Source organism: Mus caroli, chromosome 18 (assembly GCF_900094665.2).
Source record: "Mus caroli chromosome 18, CAROLI_EIJ_v1.1, whole genome shotgun sequence".
NCBI classification, from domain to species: Eukaryota; Metazoa; Chordata; class Mammalia; order Rodentia; family Muridae; genus Mus; species Mus caroli.
The window spans coordinates 11,269,371-11,295,976 of NC_034587.1; the positions used below are offsets into that span (position 1 = coordinate 11,269,371).

The 26,606-nt window shown below is 40.9% G+C and overlaps 1 protein-coding gene across 1 annotated transcript in view; it reads left to right on the forward strand.

Moving 5' to 3' along the window:
* Positions 1 to 26,606, forward strand: part of Psma8 (proteasome subunit alpha 8) — a 49,610-nt gene that overhangs the window by 14,361 nt on the left and 8,643 nt on the right. Inside the window, exons 2-4 of the mRNA XM_021150704.1 lie at positions 1,953 to 2,079; positions 6,996 to 7,120; positions 11,373 to 11,495. Coding sequence (XP_021006363.1) covers positions 1,953 to 2,079; positions 6,996 to 7,120; positions 11,373 to 11,495 — 375 coding nt within the window. The remainder of the gene's footprint in view (positions 1 to 1,952; positions 2,080 to 6,995; positions 7,121 to 11,372; positions 11,496 to 26,606) is intronic.

Genomic DNA, 26,606 nt, shown 5'->3' on the forward strand with positions numbered 1-26,606 from the left:
GTGGGGGGGGTATGGGGGACTTTTGGGATAGCATTGGAAATGTAATTGAGGAAAATACGTAATAAAAAAAATAAAAAATAAAATAAAATAAAATACTATGACCAAAGCAACTTATGGAAGAAAGTATTTATTTTAGCTTACAGTTCCAGAAAAATAAAAACCCATCACAATAAGGAGGCATAACAACAGTTGACAGGCATGGTAGCAGGAAACGAAGTACTTATCGTCAAACCATTTGCATGAAGCATAGAGAATGAACCAGAGCGGGGCCAGGCTATAAGCTCTCAAAGCCCTCCTCTAGTAAGGGTGCACCTTGTAAACCTCCCCAAATAGTGTGACCACAGAGCCCCAGAGCTGAAATACCCAAGCCTTGGAGAACATTCCTCATTCAACTCACAGAAGAGGATAAGCCATAAAGAATGTGTTCAGTGTACATTAAATACTTGTATTCAAATGTCTAAATTCATAAAGTTGAAAATAAAAAGCCTTGCCAGTGATATTCAGAAAACCATTATAATTACTAGAGACTCAGTATTCCATTAGATTAGAAAATCTTAAATGTTATTGTATATGATTTACCAAAATTAAGCCATGATGATAATATGACCAGATCTGTAATACAACAAGATTGAAACAGTAATAAAAATTCCCCTAACTAAAAAGGTTCAGGCCTAGGTTGATATCACTGCTGACTTCTAGACCATTAAAGACAAACTAACATCACTGTTTCTCAAACTATTCAATAAATTCGAAAGGAAAGAAATGCTTCCAAACTCTATTTACAAAGCCAGGATTACTCTGATACTAAAGAAGAGAAGAGATCTCACAAAGGAAATTACAGGCCATTCTTTCTAATGAAGATAGATACAAAATTTCTTCATAAAATACTTACAAACTCAATTCAAGAACACATCAGAAATTTTCTTCATCATGGTCCTATTGACTTAGATTCTGGGATGGTTCACATAAACAAAGCAACAAATGTAATACAGAAAATAAATGGACTCTCATACAAATATTAACCAGGAGTGACTTTGCTTAGCTTCTGAGATAGGTGATTTCGGGCCAATTCATTGTGAACCATGTAAGCTACAATAATAACCAGCCTGTTAAGACATTCTCACCGATGCCATAGTGGCACAAACTTCATGGGAGTAACCAACCACATTCTGACTGTGTTTACTGCCTGCTTCAAAGGATGAAACCTATACTTGGCCCTGTTATCTGGGTCAAGAACCTATAGCTAGTTAGGTCTTGGGTTCTATGGGAGAACCTATTGTTATTATTTTGTTAAATGGACATATTAGAAAAACAACTCATAATGGCCTATTGTTTTACCCATAGATTACTGCATCTTCCAATCCCAAAATGAGAAACTTCTTTTGGTAGTATAAGAGGTTAATACAGATATCCACAACTAGCTAAATATGTACACTGTGGAATGCTACATACCCTCTTCCCAAGGCCCAGAAGTTGTTGTGGAAGAGGTGGAAAAAAGATGGTAAGAGCCAGAGGTGGTTGATAAGTTCAAGTAAACAGACATACCTGGCATTTTATGTGGATGCTGTCTCCATTCTCATACAACAAGGTTCTTACGGAGAGAACCCAGCCCCAGCCTTCTATCCTACCTTGTCAGGATTGGTTCTGCCACTAAAAGGAGTCTGCTCGGATTACCAGCATCCTCCTTCCTTCACCCTAAAGTATCTGTATTTTTAGATTGTTTTCATGCACCACGGATTGCATTTCCTTTGCAATTTTTAAATTTTAAAGGTTCTCTTTGTCTTGCTTGTCCTGAGGCTGAGGACTAGGCATCTAGTCAGTCAGCAGCTGCACGTCTTATCTCCTAGATGGAGCCTTTTCCATTTTATTGTTTAAGAGAAACCCTTTAACTCTGACGCCTGCTAGAATAATTAGCCAGTTTTGACTTTACTTTTTAAAAAATGTCTTTATAGGTTGGAATTCGAGGAACTAATATAGTTGTGCTTGGGGTAGAAAAAAAGTCAGTGGCCAAGCTTCAAGATGAAAGGACTGTGAGGAAAATCTGCGCTCTCGATGACCATGTCTGCATGGCTTTTGCAGGTGTGTACAGACTTTCAGTGGTACCTATGATCCTTAAACATAGGTGAGGGGTAACTCAGTTACCATGTTGCTATAGTTTTGCTTCATTTACTTCCTAAATACAAAGTGTCATCTATTTTTAAAAGGCCACAGCTCTATAAACTGGGGATTTTAAGATAATGATCTTTGATAGTAAAACATAAATGTTAAACATGGATTTCTCTTACATGTAATTTATAGAACTTATTATTCATATAATTTATAGAATTTTAAAAGATTTTATTTACTTTTATTTGTATTATATGTATACATGTGTGAGTTTCTGCATGTAAGTGCAGATACCTGCAGAGGCCAGAAAAGGGTGTCAGATACCCTTCATTGGCGGTGGTAGCTGTGTGATGTGGATGCAGGTAACTGAACTTGGCATTGTGCAAGAGGAGTCTGACTTAACTGATGAGTCATCTCTTCAACCCAAGTATGACAGGGGTGAGAGGAGAAAGAGAAGGGGAGAGAGAAGAAAGGAAAGAGGGAGAGAGGGAAGAAGGGAGGGATAGATCTGTGTGTGATGTGCTATGGATATGCTAAGTCTCAGCTTCCTAAACTGTGGGCTGTGACCAAACTAAATGTGAGATTGGGGGAAAATTAACAATAGTAAAAGACTTCAGAGAACATGACAACCAAAAATTGACAGACAGATATGAATCAAGAGCTGCCTTTGGAAATACTCACCTGAGTTGCATAGAGCATCTCTCCAGACTGGGCTGTGAACATGTGCATTTTGCACTGTGCATGCCACCAAACACACATTATCACCATTTACGCCTGAAGCACTTGAACATACATATATACATGTAAGAGCTGCAGTGTTTTTACTATATGCAAAGCTTTTAACTTTTGTGGTAGCATAATGGCTTCATTGTGGGAGACAAAGACAATATTTTCTACCATAATTTCTTCAAAATATATCAAATTGATGTACTTTTGAACTCTATGTGTTAGAATGTTTGACTTTAAAGGTTCTCTGAAATGTTGACTTGAGTTTCATAAAAAAAAATTCAATAAATTTGATTTAGTATGTGTGTTGGTTTAGATAAGAATGACCTTAACAGGCTTGTATATTTGACTGCTTGGTCATCTGGGAATGGCACTACTTGAGGATTAGAAGGTGTGTCCCTGTTGGAGGAAGTGTGTCACTAGGGGATGGCCTTTGGGGTTTCAGATGCGCAAGCCAGGCCCAGTGTTCTACTCTTCCTGCTGCCTGTGGATCTAGGTTTAGAACTCTGAGCTACTTTTCCGCACCATGTCTGCCTGCATGCTGCCATCCCGGTCATGATGACAAGCAAATAAGCCTCAGAAGCTGGAGCAAGCTCCCAATGTAAATACTTTTTAAAAGAGTTTCTGTGGCCATTGGGTTTGCATTGATTGTGTTTTATCATTCTTTAAATATGTGCAATATCTGATTATAGATTAAATGTCTATTTCCCTAAGCCTGGTAGTATTGAGCATATTTTCTTGTGCATATTTGTCTTTTTACATTGATTAAGACATGTCACTGTATTCTGCATGGCTTGACACCTTAACCTGCCCAAAGATAGCAAGGGTATGAAGAAAGGACAGACAGACTTACAGACACATGTACAGAATAGCTGGGGTCAGGTGGGTTTTGTGATGGGGCCTCACTGACTGACACAGCAGCTTGGACCCTCAGCACATCCATTACGTACAGCACATGGGGAGGAGCTTGGTGGTCTTGGGAGGAGGCATCTGCAGGGGAATAGTCTCAAGCTGTGAATATCTGGAGGAAGTGCAGTTGTTAGTCCTGCACTCACTGGCCAATTGTTCCTAAACACTCCCACTTGAGTTCACTGTCAACATTTGTACTTGGACCAGAGGAAGGCTTTGTCATCACTCTGAGCCTGACCTTGGAGGAAGGCTCTGCCAATTCCATGGGTCTAGGGCATTGATCCTAGACATAGCCATGCAATCAATATAGCCCCACTCAGCACTCTGTCTTCGCTTCACACACATTCACCCAAGGCGTCCTCAGCTACCACAACACTTCTCATCACTTTTTCTCCCTTAGTTTCTAATTGTTTTTTAAACAGGGATTTTTATATTGACCCTTAAAATGTTCATTCAACAACAACAAAAAAGGTCCTTTATCATACTATGCATTGCAATTATCACAAAAACAATTCTTGACAAATCTAAAAGATGAAATCTTTATTATCTTTCTGCTTGGAAAGGAGCAAAACTAGAAATCAATAGTGGAAGGCAAACTTAAAATGCATGATTGCATTTCAATTAAACAATCTAATTCTAAACTGCCATGGATAAAAATAAATCAATAAAGCTGGGCATGGTGGCTCGTGCCTCTAATCCCAGCACTCGGGAGGCAGAGGCAGGCAGATTTCTGAGTTTGAGGTCAGCCTGGTCTACAGAGTGAGTTCCAGGACAGCCAGGACTACACAGAGAAACCCTGTCTCGATAAATAAATAAATAAATAAATAAATAAATAAATAAATAAATAAATAAATAAATAAACAAGCAAGCGAAATTAGGAAATATTTTGAGAGAAATTTAAAAAAAATGATTATCAATGGTATCAAAACTTATGGATGTAGTAGTTAAGCCAGTGCTGAGAGGAAAGGGAAGTGAACATGGAAGGAGTCTTTACCAGGAGCGACTCTACGCTGAAAACGCAGAACAGAGTGACTCCAAAGGCAGTGCCACACCGACATAAACAGAACAAGGATAATAGGAAACTACAGCAAAAGTTAACTTTTGAAAAGGTGAACAAAATTAAGAAGCTAGGTGTACTGAGTAAGTAAAGCCAATTCTCAAGTAAAGTGAGAAAGGAAACAGGGATCATTGTTCCCACCTGCACAGAAGTACAAAGGAGTTAGGAGACTATGTGTAGTGCGTGCTGACGACATCCATGAAGTGCACAGAATACCTGGCCATTCAGCGCAGTAGATGTCTGAGATGATGACTCCACACTAACAGGACATGAGCCCCGAACGGAGAGCTAGATAGCTGTAACAACTGAATCACAAAAGTATATCTGCTGTCATTCACTACTACTCCTTGGTTAAAAAGAAACACAACCAATTAGAAGGTTACCTCAGCACAATTAAAGTGCATGTGAATAACTCAAAGCTGATGTATTGATTCATGATGAACAGTTGAACCACAACAGACAAGAATACCAGCTTTGTCACTTCATGTCTTGCCCAGAGTAATTAGTCAAGGAAAAGAAATAAAACACACTAACTGTAAATGGAAGACAGGAAAATAATCTCTGATCACAGGTAAGCTAATCTTACATGTAGAAAATTCTGTAGATTCTACAAAGAATTGTTAGACATACTAAGAAATGTGTCTGGAATGAGATGGCACATTAGAAAATGTCTCTGTCACCCCAAGAGTGAACATAGTCTGAGCTGTAAATGACTTTATTCAGAGAAGAGAATGGAGGAACAGCAGGAATCATAAAGAGAGGCTAGAGAGCAAAGAGTCACAGAGAGTGTGCAGTAGTGGAGGAAGCAGCCTGCAGTCAGTCCAGCTGCTGGGCTCAGGAAGCGGAAATTACAGTCACAGGCAAGTCACACAAGCCTGGTGACACAAAAGAAGCATGCTAGTGGAGGGACTTGCTGTGACCCTGACACCTTTAGCCTGCCAGCACCAAAGTCAAAGTTGAGTTTGCCATGCTTGTGTGACAGACATTCACCTGCTGAGCCATCTCCGGAGAAACCACCACTCAGGTCTTTTTAACATCAATGTTTCTCTAGGTGTGGACCACAGTCACGCTGTAAAGAGGACATACTCTTAAGGAGCTTATCTGGACTATTTCTAGCTGCATAAACTTTAACCCAGGGTGGGTTCGGCCATCTCTTGCCAGTCCTTTCTTGTAGACGATGTCAGTACAGAGAATCACCTTCTTGTCCTCTAATTGAGTATCTGGCCTCAGACAGCTCTATACTCTGCCTGTTCTCCTGTTTCCAAGGAGTGAAGATGATGCAGGTGTCCATAGCTACAGGATGGGGAAGGTAGATGCTTGTGACGAATAAAGAGCAATGGCTGAGTGAGAAGTGCCTGCTTCCTGATGGTTAGAGTGGATTTGGTTTTGAGTACAATCTGATAAGTATTGAATGAGCAGTGAAGGGTCTGGAGAGATGGCTCAGCAGTTAAGAGTGTGTAAAGCTTTTGCAGAGACTTGAGCTTGTTCCCAGAAACCATGCCCAAGTCACACACACTCAATACCACAGCTGCTTGTAAGTCCAGCTCCAGGGCATCTAATGCCCCCTTCTCCCTCTTCATGTGTGTGCATTTACACACACACACACACACACACACACACACACACACACACACACACACACACACACACGTCAAGCACCAGTGTGGTCCTTAGTTTATACAAACACTCAATGTTGTGTTAGTCACATGCTGTAGTCAGTCTCTGACTTCAGCTAGAGCATGCACTGTCTCCTCATAGACATGCTGAGAATTAATCTTAACGTTTTTGGATATTTTAACTCTATCAGAAGTCCACCTGTCCTAACATCTTTGATTTCCCAAGTTTTCATTTTGAGAAAAAAAATGAGAATTGCTATATCACAGTTACTCAAATGTGCTTTGAATACATTGACTATGTGCTTCAGAGTATTGTTCTTGCTCTCGTAAGAAAAATAAAACCAACTTATTAACAATGTTTAAAGCAAACTGCTTATTATTTTCTCTATGAATGAGAGAGTAAAATTAGGCTTAAAAAGGGAATAAATCACAGTTAAGGCATGTGGAATTTTCTAGATCCTTTATGAAGGCATTAGTGCAGGGCAAAGGATGCTGTAAGAGAGAATTGAAGACTAAACCTTTTGACAGGGAAATACATTTTGAGACGTGTTTAGACGTTAATGTTTTGACTGTTTTTGCAGGTCTGACAGCAGATGCTAGAGTGGTGATCAGCAGAGCGCGGGTGGAGTGCCAGAGCCACAAGCTCACAGTGGAGGATCCGGTCACTGTAGAGTATATAACTCGCTTCATAGCAACTCTAAAGCAGGTGAGCTGCACTCACCACTGTCCTTCAGTTCTCTGTTTTCTGCCATCATTGGTCCTGTCTTAGAAATAAGCAGGTGCTCCGAGCATTTAGTTCACAGGATGCCTTAGGTTCCCTATTCATTCTCAGAATTACCGCATTCACTTATCTGGGTAAAGTGGGCCGCATCGCCAGAAATCAAGATCAGTCTCAATTCTTGGAGTTATTATTATTATTGTTGTTGTTGTCATTGTTATTTATAGAATGCCAGATTTTCAAAGGAAATTTTTAACCTTCTGTAGACACAATAATATAATTCCTCAAAGTTTTCCAAAGTAATATCAATTATTTCACCAGCAAACCAAAGTCCTCCTTACCAGGTTTAGAATATGGTGTCTTCTGAATCCATGCATGCCCTGTCATTGAATGCTGAGGGTGATGGTCGCATGCAGGCCTGAGCTCTTTCTTGCAGCATGTGTGCTTGGGTGTGGCAGACTCTCCTTCTTGGTATACTCTCCAACTGTGGTGTTAGAATCTGTGACCAGCTCTGGTGGTCATTTGAAAGTGGCGTCACTTCAGTTTCTTTCTTGTTCTCCCTCTCCCTGACACCCAATCACATTATTCTGGGTTGATCATTGCTTGTTCTTCTTTTTAAAACTGTATTATTAAATTAAGTTTTAAGTAAAAGGTCACTAGATTGGAGATTATAATTGATTTTAAGGCTCTTGTAATATGTGCCAAACAGCTTTCTAGAAGGATTGATCCTGTTTGTATTGCGCAACCAGCTATCCCAGAGGGCTACTGAATGCTGGTTTTCATTTTCCTCTCTTTTGTAAGTGAGACTTGTATAATGTAATAGTTTATTTAATTTGTGTTTCCATTTAGTGACATTGAATTTTCCCATATGCTGGTTCACTCTTTTCATTTCTACTTGAGCAAATTGTCCTTCAACAGGAACGATGGATTTATTTTTAATCTTTTCTAAAAAAGATTTATTTATACCGCATTCTGCATGCATTTATGCCTGCACACCAGAAGAGGGCACCAGATCTCATAGATGGTGTGAGCCACCATATGGTTGCTGGGAATTGAACTAAGAACCTCTAAAAGAGCAACCTCTGCTCTTAACCGCTGAGCCATCTCTCCAGGCCCTGAATGAACATTTTTAGTTACATATTTATTCTGGGTGCAGTGACATGTGTCAATACTCACATGAGGACAAGCTGAGGGAGTTGTTTCTCTTCGAGCAAGGGGGGTCCTGGTAACAAAACTCAGGTGAGGCTTGGCAGCAGGTGCTTTGCCCACTTGGCTGTCCTACCAGGACTACATTCCTCTTTTCAAACCTGTGTCTGAATGTAAGGATATTCCAGTAAATATATATTGTATATTGAACAAATCCCTCCATATCTGTCCTATATTCCTGTCCTCTTTCTCTCTCCCACTCCCCTGCCCACTAAAATTCCCTCCATTGCTCTGCGGTTTCACTTCATTTGTACACATATAACATGTCATTTGTATATCCATGACACATCATTTGTATATGCATGACTCATCATTTGTACACGCATGATTTTATGTGTCTATATAAAATATAGGATTGTTTCCAGTTCCATTCACTATCCTACAACAGAGTAAGTAATTTGGTTTTTCTTCATGGTTGGAACACTCTGGTGTGTGTGTAGACCATATGTGCACACCATATTTCCTTAATCCATCCCTCTGTTAACAAGCAGTTTGTCAAGAGTAGTCTGCAAAAGCTGTAACTTAAAGATGGAATACTGGCTTTCCTTTATCTTACTGCTTTTGGGAAGCTACTGAGTCTGTTTTCAGTCCATGAACATGGGTGAGAATGCCACTCACTTTGCTGACTTGTGCCTCCAGCTGCCCTGGCAGGGAAGATACCCTGGTTCTACATGGAGACTTACAAGTGCTTTATAAATCCAAATTTGATGAATAATATACATCAAATCACTGTTTTGGTTTTTTAAAGTTTGTTGCTTCATTTTAGAAGAAATTCCAAAATTTTTGTAGTTACTTATATATTTTATTTTAATTTTCCCAGTTGTAAGAAAGGAATCTAGCAAAAAAGCAGGACACAGAACATCACACACACACACAAGGTCCTTATGTGTGGCTTTTAAAGCTGCTTCTGGAGAAATCGAGGTCTTGAGAATAGACTGTGGAAGCACAGTTGTAAGTCTGTGACAGTCAGATAGCCACTGGGAGCCCTGCACCTCCAGGCCAGAGAAGTCTCACATGCACCTTAGAGATTTAACTTTCTTACATTACCCTTTTGCTGAAGTGTAAAGACTGGAAAGTAAGAAGGTCTTTCTTGTAAGATACTGTGTAATGCGTGCTCTTCATACCTCGTGTAAACTAGAATATTAGACAGTTCACAGGAATTAAACATATCCTGTGCTTTAAAAGAGGATATTTATATTCATAGCTTAGAAGTTTATACAAACATTACTAGCAAATCATGGCATAATAAACTTGAAAAATGAGAAAATAGAACCCATGTGTAGATAAGACTGAGAGAAAGCCACTAAAAAGCTGTTTCTAACCACAGAATAACACAGAAACACATCCAGCCACAGAGTTAAGTAAAGTTACCTATGTATTCAGTCCTTAGCCTTCTGTCAGGGCTGTCTCTTCATATGGCCCATCTCAGTGAGAATGCCACTCCTTGGAGCACAAATCCAGGAAGTTCCCAGACACAAAAGTAATAAGAAATACAATTGGTTTCAGTGTCTGTGTGGGAAATCTGTGCTTTTCTTCAAGAGAAACAAAAGATCCCTTTTCTTGGGACAGAAGGAGATGACGCAGTGCAGTGAACAGAGAATATTTGGTAGCAATATTATCTAGTAGGAGTAGCCCCTAACAGTAGCCACAGTGTTCCTCTAGGCAAACAAGGGCGGACCTCCAAAGCACAGCTTATTAACTTAGCTCCCCTGACAAGCAAAACAAATGCTCAGTCTTCCACTGGGTCAAAGAGATTTCATACTGTCTTAGTCGTGGTTCTTTTGTTGTGAAGAGACACCATGGCCATGACAACTCTTATAAAAGAAAGCATTTAATTGGGCCTGCTTACAGTTTCAGAGGGTTAGCTGACTATCATCATGATGAGAGCATTGTGGCACACAGACAGACACGGTGCTGGAGAGGAGCTGAGAGTTGTGCATCTGGATCCACAGCCAGCAGGAAGAGAGAGACACAAAGCATGGCTTGAGCTTTTAATACCCTAAAGCCCTCCAATAAGGTCACGCCTACTAATTGCTAAAATAGTGTCACTCTCTGGTGACCAAGCATTCAAATACATGAGCCTCTGGGGCCATTCTTATTCAGGCTACCACACATACTTGGTGGACTGAAGAATGAAATCCATTTGACATGAAAAAAATAAGAGGGAAGGAAAACAGCAGCCAAAGGGGGTAGAGAAGTGGGGGGACTGAAGGGAAAGACATAGCTGAGAACAACATTTATATGGTAATCTATAATTTTATTTAAAAATGGGAAATAACAAAAGTGGAGTAGGAATCTTTTAAGAAAAAAACCCCGATATATTAGCAAATTTGTGATTCTGTTTTACAGATCATACACACTGATTTATTAAAAATGTCATTATGAATTAACAATAGTCAAGAAACACTAAATACAATAAAATTAGAAAAGTAGGGGCCGGAGGGATGGCTCAGAGGTTAAGAGCATTTAACTGCTCTTCCAGAGGACCGGATGTTGTTGGGTGCTAGCAGCTCATAACCACCTGTAACTCCAGTTCCACGGGATCCCAGTACTCACATCCACACACCCACATGAAGACACATATACATAATTAAAATCAGTGCAAAGATTTTTTAGAAAAATCATCAGAAAAGTAGATAATTTTGATGGCAATGCTTTTGTTACTAAATTTTCTCTGATCTGATAGTGTGTGTGCTGGTTTGACTAAGCATGGCCCCAGAGGCTCATCTATTTGAATGCTTGGTGACCAGGAGTGACCCTATGTGAAAGGATTATAACAGCTAGGAGATGTGGCCTGGTTGGAGGAGGTGTGTCATGAGGGGGTAGGCTTTGAGGTTTCAAAAAGCCCACACCAGGCCCAGTCTCTCTTTCCTGTTAGCTGCTTCTCCGTGTTCCCTGCCATGATGGTACTGGACTAGTAACCCTCCAATTACACGCTGGCTTTTGTAAAAGTTGCCTTGGCTATGGTGTCTCTTCACAGCAGTAGAACAGTAACTAAGACAGTGTTATAGTAAAAACAAATTTTATTTTTTAGAAATATACCCAGAGCAATGGACGAAGGCCTTTTGGTATTTCAGCCTTAATTGTAGGCTTTGATGATGACGGCATCCCAAGATTGTATCAGACAGATCCTTCCGGTACTTACCATGCTTGGAAAGTGAGTAACAAATTTATTAATTTTTCATAGAAGTTGTCAGATAAGTGCTTTAATTTATTGCAAAATTTGTAATAAATGTAAATGCTTTATTGCTTTCAGGGACATAACAGAATTATGTTGCATTAAAATATGGACAGTGACACAGACTAGTCATTTCACTCTTTAGAAATAATGGTTTATGATTGTGAAAGACCTTAGTTTAAGCCGGCCATGATGGTACATGCCTGTAATCCCAGCTTTTATGAAGCCAGGACCACAGAATTGCTGGTCAGCCAGGGTTACATGTGGGAGTTTCAGGTCAGCCTGAGTGAGATCTTGACTCAGAAAACAAAACAAAACAAAACAAACCCAAAACAGATGAATAAACACCACATTGATGTTTGATGCCTATTAATATTTTATACATGCACATCATTAGATTCCATTCATATTTGTTCATCCATTACCCTTCCTGTTTCTTACGACCCCTACCTCACAAACCTACTTGTGAGGAGAAAGTGTAATAATTGTCTTTCTAAGTCTGATTTCTATAGCAAAATAATTTGTTCCATTTATATGTATGGATGTTTTGTCTGAATGCATGCATGTCCAGTGCTCTCAGAGGCCAGAAAGGTAATCAGATCCTTTGGAACTGGTGTAAGCCATCATGTGAGTGTGCTCTTAACTGCTGAGCTATGTCTCCAATCCCATGTCCTCTATTCTAGGAGTCAGGTAACCATAAACTCCAATACATACTATGTGTTAGTATATAGCAATAATCTTCATATAATAAGTGGAATTGTTTTTCTGCAGGGGAGGGGGCTGGAGAGATGGTTCAGCAGTTAAGAGCACTGACTGCTCTTCCAGAGGTCCTGAGTTCAATTCCCAGCAATCACGTGGTGGCTCACAGCCATCCGTAATGAGATCTGATGCTCTTTTCTGGTATGTCTGAAGAGAATGACAGTGTACTCACATACATTAAATAAATAAATAAATAAATAACTCTTTAAAAATGTTATTACACTTATTTATTTGTGTATGGTGTAGAGGCAGTAGTAGGTCTCTTCTTCAGTCTTCTGGATCCTGAGGATCCAACTGAGGTTCATCAGGGTCAGCAGGCTACACATCCTGCCTGCAGAGCCAGCTCAATGCCCTTACTTGCTCTCTCTGCCTTCCAGTCATTGCCCCAGACAAACCTAATTGTTATATGATCAGTCTTGAAATATTTTTTAAGCCTACTATCTTCAGTTTGCAGTTATCTTTACAACATTACTATCCATTCTAATGTTGTTTTAAATTTGCATAAATGGTTTTCATTTTAGTTTGTCTAATGCCTTAAGGCATCAGGAAAAGGAGTTCTGATTTGTTTCCCATTAGTTAGGAAAATGAGAGAATGTTCAAATTGTTTGAAACTTCACCAGTGACCCGAATTTGAAGCATGCTCTGCTCTGGTATCTGCCAAAGTCAAATGGTGGTCTTAGCTCTAGTCCAGTGAAAATATGTTCTCTGTAGAAACATCCTCCACATACATGGGAACTTACAGACTGTGTCCAGTATCAAAGAAGACTTTATTTGGATTTATTAGAGTGGCTTATAGACTGTGATCCAGCTAGTGCAAGAATGGCTGTCTACCAATGGAAAGTCCAAGAATCCAATCCAGTTCAGTTCCATAAGACTGGATGTCTCAGCTTACACCAGAATCCTGGGGAAGCAGGCTCTAGTACCAGCACAGGAATAGACTTGTCAGCAACAGTGAAGGCAAGCAGGCATCGCACGAGCTTCCTTCTTCCATATCCTTTCTATAGACTGACACCAAAGGTTTGACCCATATTAAAGTGGGTCTTCCAATTTCAAATGATTTAATTACAAAAAAATCCCTTTCCAGGTGAGTTGGTCTACAGAGCGAGTTCCAGGACACTCAGGGGTAAACAGATAAACTCTGTTTTGGGAAACAAACAAACAAATAAACTCCCTTACAGGTACCAGCCACTTGGGTTTTAGTTAATTTAGATATAGTCAAGGTGACAAAAATAGCCATGATAGTGGCTAAAATTATATACGTGCTTCCTGATCGATGCCTTGGGAAGGAAATAACATTACCTTTGAAGTATTCATACCACTGGGTTTAACCTGAGTCTAATAAGGAAGGAACAATCAGATATATTCAGAACATAAACTAGTCTCTTGCTATTGAAAGACATAAATCAAAACAGGCAAATGTGAACCATAATTGTTGGTTATATTCTGGATGGGAAAATAGACTCAAAGAAGATTCTAGAGGTGCAGATATAGTTATATGTGGGCTTACATTAGATAATATTGTGAAGTCTTCTGGATGTGGTAAGTATAATGTAGTCAAATAAGACTACCTAGGACTGGCAAGATGGCTTGGGAGGTAAAGATGGTTGGCCAAATCTTATGACTTGAGTTAAATAGCCAGGACCCCCCTGATGGAAGAAAACCAACTTCTTCAAATTGTCCTCTGACCTCTACCCACCAACACAATTTATACCCACAAAATAAATTAATGAATGTAATAAAATATGGTATCTATAATACTGAAAGTGTGTGTGTGTGTGTGAATGGAGAAAAGTGCAATACATATCTCAGTGTTAGTGTCAGGTGTATAGTTAAAGAATATACTGTTAATATTTCATGTTCTTAAGTTTTGAAATCCCTCCCAAAAGGCAGGTGATGAGGAAGGCAGTGGCTAGTTTTGTCTTTTTAAGATGATGAAGAGGAGCATAGAAGTAGAACAGTAGCTAGATGAGAACACAGATGCAAGGGAACTCTTCTTCCTTCACCAAGAGGACCAAGGACGATTTGCTTAGACCTGTTCTGAACACTGGAGATAGGAGTGCCTAAAACAAGCCAGTTATATTCTAGATGCTAGAGAACGACAAGCCTGTGTGGTGGCATGATAGGTGAGTTATGTTAGAAGACTCTGTCCAGATGACTTGTTATGAAAGTAGATGTTTATCAAATATTTCCTATATAACAGTTGCTGAGACTTAAAAGTCTAAAGTATCTAGCCAAATCAGATATAAAGTATAAATTACAGTTCTCAAAATCTAATCTTCAAACCTCTGATCCAGGAGGTAACTGGTTTTCATTGACCTCCCCATTAATTCTTCTATGAGTGTGTACAGTATTTTCTATGTCTTTCATGGCCAATGAGATCTGGTAGCCAGACATTCACCATGTCTGATCTCAGGACCATTCCAGTGAAACTGTCAGCTCTCATGGGAGTTCCATGTTGAGGTAGATTTCTTTACCTCAGAAGTTCTCTTCATATCTACTGTACCTAGTGCCTTAGCTGGTATCTATGAAACTCCAGCGCTGCACGATGATTATAAGAGAAAGGGTATCTCAAAATCTTGAGATATAGTAGTATATCTCAAGCAATATCCAAGGTTAGCAGGAGACCCTAATGTCTTGGAAAAAAAAGACTGATAATCTGGAAAAGAGTATCAAGATGGGTAGCATGAGAAATAAATCTAAATTTGGTGTGAATCTTTTTGAGTGTGTCCCTTGATGTCTGAAAGTCTATTGTATTTCTGCTTGTACACCGCCAGTTTGTCTAGCCCCTGCAAGGAGAGTTTGCCAAAATCAACCAGCCAGTTGTCAATTTCAGTGTAAAGTGTGAGTCTTTATCTAGCAACAGCTGGCTATGCAGGTCCATGACCTCCATTAGCACAGCCCCTGTATAGACCATGCACAGTGCAGCAGAGGAGTCAAGGAGCCTGGAACTGCTGAGTTCCTTCATGGTGTATGGAAAAAGTGGCAAATCACAGTTGCATGGAAGGGACTGCCTCTGGGTCTGGAAAATATGGTCTGAACTTCGTGATTTCATGACACTAGCAGGTATGTTACATGTACAGAGCTGGCTGACCTGGACAAGTCCTTAGTTAGGGGTTATTGCTGAGAAGAGACACCATGACCAAGACAACTCTTGTAAGGAGCAACATTTAACTAGGGCTGGCTTACAGGATCAGAGGTTCAGTTCATGTAGGAAACATGGTAGCATCCAGGCAGACACAATGCTGGATAAGGAGCCAAGAGTTCTGTATCTTGATGTAGTCAGGAGAAAGCTGTCTTCCAGGCAGCCAAGAGGAGGGTCTTAATGTCCACCCCCACAGTGACACATTTTCTCCAGCAAGGCCACAATCTCCTAATAGTGCCACTCCCCGGACCAAGCATATCAAATCACCAAATTGTACTCCTTGACCCCCATAGGTTTGTTCAAACACTTGAGTCTATGGGGTCTATACCTAAACATAGAATAATGCAAAATATATTTCATTCAACTTTCAACATCCCCATAGTCTGTAACAGTGTCAACAGTGTTCCAATCACTTAACTGTCAAAAGGCAGACCCATGCCTCCACCATCACAGGACACACATTATCATTCCAAAACATCACCATGAGGAAATACTGGACCAAAGCAAGACCAAAATCCAGCTGAGCAAACTCTAAGCTTTGATTCTCCATGCCTGATGTCAAAATGCTCTTCAGATTTCCAACTCCTTTCTGCTCTGTTGGCTGCAACAAACTTCTTTCTTCTAGGCTGCTTCCACTCTGTTAGCAACTTTCCTTAGCAGATATCCCATGGCTCTGGCATCTCAAACATCTTGGGGTCTCCAAGGCAACTTAAACTTTACAGCTTCTTGTTCCAGTGCCTGAGATCCACACATGATTTTCAGGGCTCCTCCAAAGGGCTTGCACCACTTCTCCAGATCTGCTCTCTGTAGCACTCTGGGGTCTGGTTGACTCCACTCTACTGTTGCTGCTGTTCTTGGTGATTATTTCATGGTACTGGCATCTCCAATTCACTGGAGTCTTCCACTCCTACTGTTTCACCAATAGTCCCTCATAGGTTCCTTTCATGATGACAAGCCTCAAATTCTTTGCATGGCCATCAACTGTAACTGTGGCTGCACTTTTACCAGTGGCCTTCCCTGGCCTCTCACAGTGCCAGGCCTCACCAGTACCACCTGGGTAATTATTAAACATTACCAAGTTCAGCTGAAACTTGAGGAACACAGCCTCTTTGTGCTCTCAGAAAACACTTCCCAGAAGATGTCCCCTCAGTGATGCTGATCTCTTCTTAATCACCACTAACTTCTTAGCTCTAGCTAGCCAGCATCAGTTGTCTCAGTAGTCCCCTCTAGACTCAAAAGCCAGAGCCACATGGCCAAAGCTGATACTTGCTGGAGCTGGAACCTGACCCCCTTGTTCTATTACATCTTCACCAGATTTCTGTTTTCTAACTCCTTCACTGCTTAAGCTAGACTATCCAGGACCTTGCTCTGTAGATTGACCTTGAACTCAGAGATCTGCATGACCATGTGTCCTGAATGCTGGGATTAAAGTCATGTACCATAGCACCTGAACTTAACTTTTTCTTTTCCTCTTTTCTCTTTTTTCTTTCTTTCTCTTTCTTTCTTCTTTCTTTCCTTCTTTTTCTTTCTTTTTTTTGTTTGTTTGTTTTTTGTTTTTTGAGACAGGGTTTCTCTGTGTAGCCCTGGCTGTCCTGGAACTCACTTTGTAGACCAGGCTGGCCTCGAACTCAGAAATCCATCTGCCTCTGCCTCCCAAGTGCTGGGATTAAAGGCGTGCGACACCACTGCCCGGCTTAACTTTTTCTTTACCTGGGATTTGCTCTGTTCTAGGTTGGCCTTGAACTCATAGATCTGCTTGCCTCTGTCTCCTAGAATTAAAGGCATGTACCGCCATGCCTAGGCCTAAGCTTTTCATGGCTACAATGCCTCAAGATCCAGATCAAAATCCTATGCCTCCATTTTTGGATTATAGTTCATTCCAGATTAAAAGTCCTAGTGAAAACAATTACCAATTAATAATAACATCTAACATGATATAACTATTTCTTGTTCAGTGGCAAACAATAAGCTTAGCTAAGTGGGATCTTGCCTCAAAGTGGCCATTCCCTTAATCTGCTTATCTCCTTGAACACAGGGTTTAATTCCATTTCCCTTCCTGGTGCCCCTTTATTACATGCGGACTTTTTCTTTTGTCAATGCAATTAATCAAAATCTCTTTACCTTAGCCTCAGGTAGACTCTTCAAACACGGGCAAAAAACAGTCACATTCGTCACCAAAATATAACAAGAACTGTATCTAGGCTATATACACAGACGATTCCTCTGAAATCTCTTGAGCTAGGCCCCCACACATCAAATCACCCCCAGGAACACTGTCTTTCATGCGTCTACTCGTATGTCCTAATAAGCCCCACTTAAAGCATTCCACTGCTTTCTAAATCCAAAGTCCCAAACCCACATTCTTCCAAACAAAAGCAGTCAGGCTGATCACAGCAATACCCTAGTCCCTGGTTTCAACTTATATCTTATTAGGGTTTTATTACTGAGAAGAGACACTACGAACAAGGCAACATTTATTTGGGGCTGGCTTACAGGCTCAGAGGTTGAGTCCATGCAGAAAGCATGGCAGCATCCAGGCAGGCAATGGTGCTGGATAAGAAACCAAAAGTTCTACATCTTCATCAGAATTCAGTCAGGAGAAGACTGTCCTCCAGGCAGCTAGGAGAAGGGTCTCAAAGGCTACCCCACAGTGACACACTTCCTCCACAAGGCCACACAAGGCCACTCCAACCAACAAGGTCCCACCTCCAATAGTGACATTCCTTGGGTCAAGCATATTCAAACCACCACAGATGCTCAGTGTTCTCTATCAAAGACCTTTAAATCAGAGTGACCAACAGGCTTGGCCAATTTACAACTAATTCTGTAGTTTAGGTGATAGGAGACAATCTTACAGCAACCAACCCAAAGTGAATTGTCCAATTGCATCCTGCTCTAAGAATAGATGAGTTCCATAACTGTATCTCTTCTGGCATGCAAGCTGACTGAGTCTAATAGCTGTGCATTTTAGTATCATCTCAATCCAGAGATATTAATGATTCCTTCACTGTCAGCATGTGAATTAAGCTGAGGAGCAGGGTACTATTCTCGCCAGTAAAGTCTAGGCATCTTGCAAATGTGAGCAAGTGACCAGATATAACTACCTCCATAGATTTAAATGATAATTGGCAAAGATTGCAGATGGGACCTTTTTTGCACCACTGGTTGAATAAGGTATGGGCAGGTGACTCGCCAGCTGGCTAATTAGACTGTGCCCCTGCGGTTACCAGTTGAAGGCTAAGGCCTTATAAATACTTGGAGAAGTCTTTGAGAGTTAGTTTCCCATTCCTACCCCTTTGATATTCTCAGCACTTCCTCAGAGGGCAAGATTGAACATCTGGAACCCAATAAAAATGCTAGGTCAGTCGTCATGTGATTGACCAGATGACTGTGTTCTCACTTCCTTTCCCACAGTGTATCTGAGGCTAGCTGTGCCCTACAGCCCACAAAGTAAAACTCATAACAACAGTTTTTATAGGTGGACAAGTAAACTGATTAAATATGGTAAAGCTGCTGATGCCGGAGCACCGAGCCTTAGTGGTACTTACTACTCTACACCATCAGGAATTTGCAGCAAGTAAATGAGGAAATTCAAGTTATCTTTGGTGAAAGAGCAGATGCTGTTCATTGCTGCTGTAAAATTCTGGCTACATGAGCAGCCCTGTAGCTTTTTGTGTGATGGAGCGATCAGCATACAGCACCTCTGTAAGCAGAGTGGGAATTCTGCTCAGAAACACAATAAGGTTATTCTTTCCTTTGCAAGTCAAACTGCCCATACTTAATAGCACTTCACTTGTGTCTCATAGAACAATAGACAACAATGGTGTTTATTAAGATGTGAAATTTGCCAAGATGTGTTCTCAGGATTGAACAGGCTGAGCCGGTTTGTGCAGAAAACACCAGATACTATTTGTTGCTAATGATACAATTCAAGGTTTTAAGCAAGATTTAGAAACATCTATCTATCACACTGTGCCTGACAGTTTCTCAGTATTCCTTTGATGAAACTATTGGTAAAAAGGAGTTTACTTATTTGATATTTTAGAAATGAGATAGGTCAACAGTTAGAATGTCTGTATAATTCAGTGAGCCAGTGTTTTCCAGGTGACCAAGGCACAGTATAAAAGATTCATTCCAAACTCCCAATGATCATCAACCATTCAAAGTTAAAACTGATCACAGCATCCTGTTACTGAATGAAGAGAATAAAAGATTTGGGAGCAGCCTGAGATATGTACAGCATACGGAGAAGCATTTACAAAAGCAAACCAAAACCAAAACCAAAAAAAATTAAAATACTGTCACTGCTGAGAACAGAAGTCTAAAAATTGTAGGGTTGTTTTGTTTGCTTGCTTTTTGGTTTGTTTGCTTTTAGACAGGCTCTTTCTGTGTGGTTCATGCTGGCCTAGAACATATGTCTCAGCTTCCTGACTTCTGGGATTATAGGCATGTACAACTTTATCCTAACAAGAAAATTTTAGTTTACTTTAAATAATTGTTGGCCAAGAGACTTTTGTGTAAACAGTTTTAATAGTTCCAATTTTAAAAGTTTAAAACACTTGGTTCCAGATTCCACCCTGTAATCAACTGTTAGAAAACAACTACCTTGAGTAGAATACGAACATTTCACTGAGAAGGACATTAAAATGTCCCTTCCTTTCTTAACACTCGAATGATGCTATAGTTCACCCAAATTAATAGTATTTCAAAACATTGAGTGTGAAATAACAGAAAAATTCTGCTTTTATGTGTGTGTGCATGTGTGTGTTAAAGTTTTTTTCTAAGATGTATTTTTATGTGTATGGGTTTCACTTGCATATATATGTCTGTGTACCATGAATACATCTAATACCAGAAGAGGGCATCGCATCCTTTAGAAGTAGACTACAGGTGCTTGTTCAGTTGCCATGTGGGGTGGGTGCTTGTAATAAAAGCCAGGTCCTCTGGAAGAAGAGATTGCACTCTTAACTACCGAGCCATCTCTCTGCTCCTCAAGTTTACTTTTTAAAAAGTATTTTATTTTTAATTAAATTATAATCACATCACTTTCCCTCTTTGCTTCCCTCCCTCCATCTCCTCCCTACCCCTGCTCCCTCTCAAGTGTATAGCCTCTTTTTCTTCACTCTTGTTACACACATATGTATGACTGTGTGTATTTGTGAGAATATGTATGTATGTATGCATACACACAAAATTGCTGAGTCTGTCTGCTTCATGTTGCTTTTATTATGTAGAGATTTTAGGGTTATCCATGTTGTTTTGAATAACCAACTAGTGGGCTCATCCCCGGGGATTCTACCTCTCTCAGTAGTTATTAGCTGCCTGCATCTCTCCATAGAGGTGGGGCCCTGTGATATTTTCTCTGTCCCCACTGGCATGTTCACACAGAAAAGGTAGCTTAGGTGTCTCTCTCATCTCAAAGGACACAAAAATTAAAGTCCTACTTTAAAAATCTCATTTAACCTCAGTTATCTCACTAAACATATTAGCTTCAAGACTGTCTTATTGAAGGGTTGGGACTTCAACTTATAAATTGAAGGAAACATAACAAATTCTAGTAAGTTAATATAAGTGTTATGGTTTTATTTTCCAAAGCAGGGGTAGGGTAGGGTAGGGTGAGGAACTGTGTGAGGATATTGTAAGAAAACCCTTTGAAAGCAGTTTGCAATTCAAGACACCAGAACTTTGAGGTTCCATTTCTGAAGCCACCTAATTGGTGGTATTTTGTAATGGTAGACCAAAAAAGGCTAACACAGCAAACAGAATAGGCTTGTTATTTTTAAATGGATTAAGAATTTCAACATTGTCTCAGTCTTCTCTTCTCTTCTCTTCTCTTCTCTTCTCTTCTCTTCTCTTCTCTTCTCTTCTCTTCTCTTCTCTTCTCTTCCTCTTTTCGTTTTTCAGTTTTTCAAGACAGGGTTTCTCTGTGTAATAGCCCTGACCAACCTGGAACTCACTCTGTAAACCAGGTTGGCCTAGAACTCAGAGAGATCTTCCTGTTGGCATTATAGGTGTGTACTCCACTGACCAGCCTCAGTGTTTATTTCTAATTACTGGGTTTGGGCTTCCTTTTATGCCATAGTATTTACATATTATGTAAATTAGCTTGCTACTATTTTATGGTAAAAGACTCAAATGCCCCTGAGTCAGAAGCAGTACTGAAGTGGAAACCTAAGGGTTCTTTGGAAAGTCAGTTGTGTTGGATTGTGTTTTGCTGGGACAAACACATGAAGGAACAATTTGCTGAAGCAGACACAGGTGAAAGGATGTTCTACTAAAGCAAGCACATGAAAGGACATGTGATAAAAGGATTCTTTGCTAACAGCACACATGTATCGGTCCACCTTACATTGCACCATTCAGCTCCGTCTGTCAGGACTCCATAGAGAGAAATGCACCAAAAATCTTCTGGTTTTGTGCTACAGATTCTTGCCGCTTCAGCGGACTTGGGCCAATTGGTAGAGTGATGTCAGTAAGTCTAGTCGCCGCCTATTTGTAACACCACTTCAGTCAGAGAATCTATGTTATGCTCCAGGTAGGAAATTGATCTTTCTAGGTACTGGATATTTTCATCTATGTCTGCTTCTAAACCGTTATGATTCTTTTTCTGTAATGCCAGTGCAGCTATTCCAGTGCTGGCTCTGGCTAGTCCTGTCCCTAGAATCAATGCTAAGATCAAAGAGATAGGTTCTCTTTTTTGTTTCATTAAGCCTCTCTCAGTTTGTCCTACCAAAGTTTTCAGCACTGTTCCTCTGAATAGTAGGTTATACGGGGCACTAATTGAACCAAGATGTAGAACCCATCTGGGGTAGAAGAATTAAGAACTGCCCCATTCACACAAGGGGTCAGTCCTGTTAAGCAGGCCCACCATGCCTGTTCTGGGGGGGGGGATAACTCATTTGAGTAGACTATGGGAATAGTCTGATCACAGAGGTGTTGATGCAATAAGGGGAACTTTCCCAGGCAGATACCCTGTTCTGCTATGATTTGGAGGGTTAAAGCCAGACCTTCCTGATTATTATTCCTAATTATATGATCATTCATCTACATGCATAATCCCTTTTAGAAATATTGCATTATGCTATTAACCCAATACCTTTATAAAAGGTGGGTCTGACATATAATATAACCGCAGGAGGTGGTAAGTCCAGGTTTGGAAGCATTTAATATCTGGAAGGTATTTACCATCATTGACCAGAGGGGATTGGCTTGATTCTGGTTGTTTAAGAGAGCTCTGGAACTAAGGGTCCCTGAGATTGGGTAACTGATGGTAACGTAGTTTTTGTTCTTGAAGATGTTGGGGCCAGTACTGGTTTAGGGGGTGCTAGAATTTTATTTGGGCCTATTGCCATTGGTGACTTGTCTGTGGTTGGCCTCATTAGGAGTTAGACTGTAAAAAGTGACCCAGGATTGTAACCCTCGATGATGCTGAGCCAGAGACCCCAAGACTTCCTGGCTTCCCATCCCTTGGCTTGTTTTCCCTTGTCAGTGACCTGAGCAAAACTTTGGGATTGTCTCTTTGTTGGGCAACCATGGAAAGACCCTCTTTTGACACCGTTTATCCTCTATTTCCAGTGACTGTTTCACATCCCCAGGCAGCACAGTAGAACTGTTCGGGATCCCCATATTTGATAGTTCTTTTTGCCCTGGATATATGGGAAAAGTTTCCCATCAGCACTCAGGGTGTGAGTCTTGAGGTGTCTGTAGGGTGTTGGGCCATGAGTTGTCAGCCAGATAGCATAAATCAAAAATCAAGTCTGAGAACCAGGATATTCCAGTTGGCCCTTTTGTATAAGCCAAATGGGCATGATAACCAGTCGCCCAAGTTAAATCAAAAGGCTGGTGTGGGTTAGGGGTTGCAGTACGTACAGTTAGCAGGACCATGTCAATTTTAACTTGAGAGGATTGGTGTCCCTTTGAAACTTCCATTCCACTGAGGCTGGGGCCAGGTAGTCTTCTTTAGTGGAGAAGGGACATCAGGTCTGGTGTGTGTGCAGTGCACCCAGGCAGTAATTCCATTCATTTAGTGGAGAAGGACTATCAGGTCTGGTGTGTGTGCAGTGCACCCAGGCAGTAATTCCATTCATTTAGTGGAGAAGGGACATCAGGTCTGGTGTGTGTGCAGTGCACCCAGGCAGGAAGTCCATTCATTTTGATGGCGGTTGGCAAGGTCAAGAGGATGATGCAAAGTCCTTTGCATCTGGTTCAAGCACGCCTTGGTGAAATCTCCTCACATAGGCTCAGTCTCCTGGTCAAAACTTGAGGCTCTGGAAGCAGGCCTGCTTCATAACGGGCACGTAGTTTGGGCCAAACATGTTTATGAGACCATTTGGTAGCTCTGACCCTAAACATTAAATCATCATCCTCCAGTTCTGCAATGGCTGATGCCTGCAGGCTGGGTCCAATGGGGGCTGGGATAACCCCAAGGGGGTTGGGTACATCTGGTAAGGAGAATTCCTTACTTGATATAGAGCAAAGGGAAGGAACATCATCCAGTCCCCACCACTCTCCGGCTAATTTAGTTAAGGTCACTTTTCAATGTTCTATTCATTCTTTCTACCTGCCCTGAACTTTGGGTAGGCTGATGAGTAAAGAGAACAGTGTCTAAGAGGTCAATAAGGTCCTTAGGGGTCTCAGAAAATGGGACATTTTTCGTCCTCCAATTATAGAAGTTAGCAGCATCAAAGGGCCTGTAGTGGTGAGGTTGATTTCCATGTTGGTCTGCTGGCCCCATTGCCTGTAGAGGCAGAGCAGTGGAGTCTGCTTCCAGCCCTCTAGAGTCAGAGGACACAGTGCACCCTACTTCTCCTGCCCTGTGTAGATCCCCCTTCTGACCCCAAAGCTGATGCCACTGGGGCAGGTGACAGGGTTGGAGCTAACTCCAATTGTTCCCCACCACCCTGTGGCACAGGCAAAGGGGATCCATAAGGACCCGGACAGAAACAAGTCTTCGGGTACTATCCTGTAAAACAGGGTAGGAAGGAGCTGTTGGTCTAGGAGGTTCTTGCTCATTGGTCACCAGGGTTGGAACTGTTCCTGTTGATGAAAAAAATGTTAGCAAGGGAAAAGAGGAAAGGCTTAATCCAAGATGGAGGGTTAGTAACTAAATCCTTCCAGACTACTATATAGGGGATGTGATCAGGGCACCCTTGATTCTTTTGAAACACTTTAGCAGGGTGCCCTTGAGCTTTTTGAAACACTTCATCTACTGCCAAAACTGTGGAGAAACGGAAGGCCTCCAGCGACCATCCAACATCTAGAGCCAGCCATTCTGACCTGCAATAAATGGCCATCTTCCCTTTCTCCTTATCCAAAAAAAAAAAAAAAAAAAAAAGGCTATGAGCCCTAGCCTTAAATTCCTTAAAATGAGTTAAAATAAGATTGAGGGGGCGAGAGGCAGTCTGTCCCATGGCATCTGTCACAGTCCAATGCAGACAAAGACCAAACAACAAAAGAATCAGAACAGACAGACAGAAAAAATAGCTGCTCTGCAACTGGAAACAAAAGAGGCACAGAAAGGAAAGTAACTGATGGTGGAACTCTCTGTCTTCCACCAAAAATTCCTCTGATGGGTGTGCACCTCATCCACCTGCGGGGGGAGGGGGGGAGGGGCGTCTCCTTGACCCCTGCAGCTGTGACCCTCCAGTGCTTCCACTCCATTCCATTCCAGTGCTGCATATACTGACACTTCAAGACTTTTTCTTTTTCAAAAAAAAAAAAAAAAAAAAAAACAAAAAAAAAAAAAAAAACAGGGACAATACACAAAGACACTAGAAACTTACTGGCCAGTGCCAGACCCTCCCGCTGGGTCATGGGACTCCGGATTTCCAGGCCAATGCCCAGATCAACAGACCCCCAAAGTGACCACCAGGAACCACAACTCTGATGCGAGCACAGAAGACTCTTTATTCAGGCTTGAGGCTAGGCCACAAGCCTTCCTTATGCAACAGGATAGGAGAGCTGCTCCAAGGTCTAGAGGAAAGGGATTTATAAAGGAAAAAAACTGCAAGCTGGAGTTTCCAAGCTTTGGCATTACATGAGAGGGTAAAGGGATGTTGGCCTTTAAGCTGATTGTTCACATTTGGTCAAACCACAAGGAGGGGCATACATCAAAAAGGGGCATTTTGACCTGGGAATGACTTATGTTTTCTTAGCCCACTCTGTTGTTATCTGCAGCTGCTGTGTCTATTTGCAACTGCCAGACACATTTCGTGTTTTTCTCAGAACTCAAGGGTGGGGGCCATGCCTCTCTGAGGGCAAGTCAACTTAAAATGGAGTCTGAAAAACGAAATGAAGTTTATTCTGCTACTTTAACCGCTTTGTCTGCTTAGGTGTCCACCTCACCCTTGCCCTTGTTTCAGTCACACTAGCATCTTCTGTTCTTTGCCAGCATGTGCTTTCCTCACAGTTTTTCTCTCTTGTTGTCCCACATGTTTTTCTTTGCTTTGAGCTTTCTTCTCAAAGATGTCTGCATGGCTGCCATCTTTTGTTTGAGGACTCTTCCTAACCATTTTCCCTGGTACTGCAACCTATTCTTCATGCCCTTCTCTTTCTGTTTTTTGTTTGTTTGTTTGTTTGTTTGTTTGTTTATATTTTTCACCAGCATGTTGTTTCAAATATATAGTATTTCCTTGTGCATTGTCTGCTTCTCCAGTTCGCACTGGACTTTAAGCTGTCCAAGAACAGGGATTTTTGTCTGTGTCTTACATTATTAGAATCCTAGTGCCAAGCCTCAGAACCTTACATACTAGAGAGGCATTACTTATAGTTAATGAATAAGGAAGGTAGGCATATTGCATGGTCTACTTGGATCTCAGCTGGAAGTATTCTCTTGAACTTTTGAAACCTTATAAATTCTTAAATTATTTCCTCTATTACATAAAATGTGCTAGAGAAAGTTTGTGTCCTGAACATTCAAGATTTATTTTCTCACTAATCATATACTTTATGATGAGGAAATAAGGTCTTCATAAATTCTGAATTTCTTTTACTGTAATCCTAATTAACTGATTTTTAAAAAACAGTATTTTGTAACATTTATTTTTAAAAATTGAATGTGTGGCTACAGCAGTTCTGAAGTATAGGTACCTAAATATGTATATAAGAAATGAATTAGCTGTCTCTTGTGAGACTATGCCTGGGCCTAGCAAACACAGAAGTGGATGCTCACAGTCAGCTATTGGATGGAT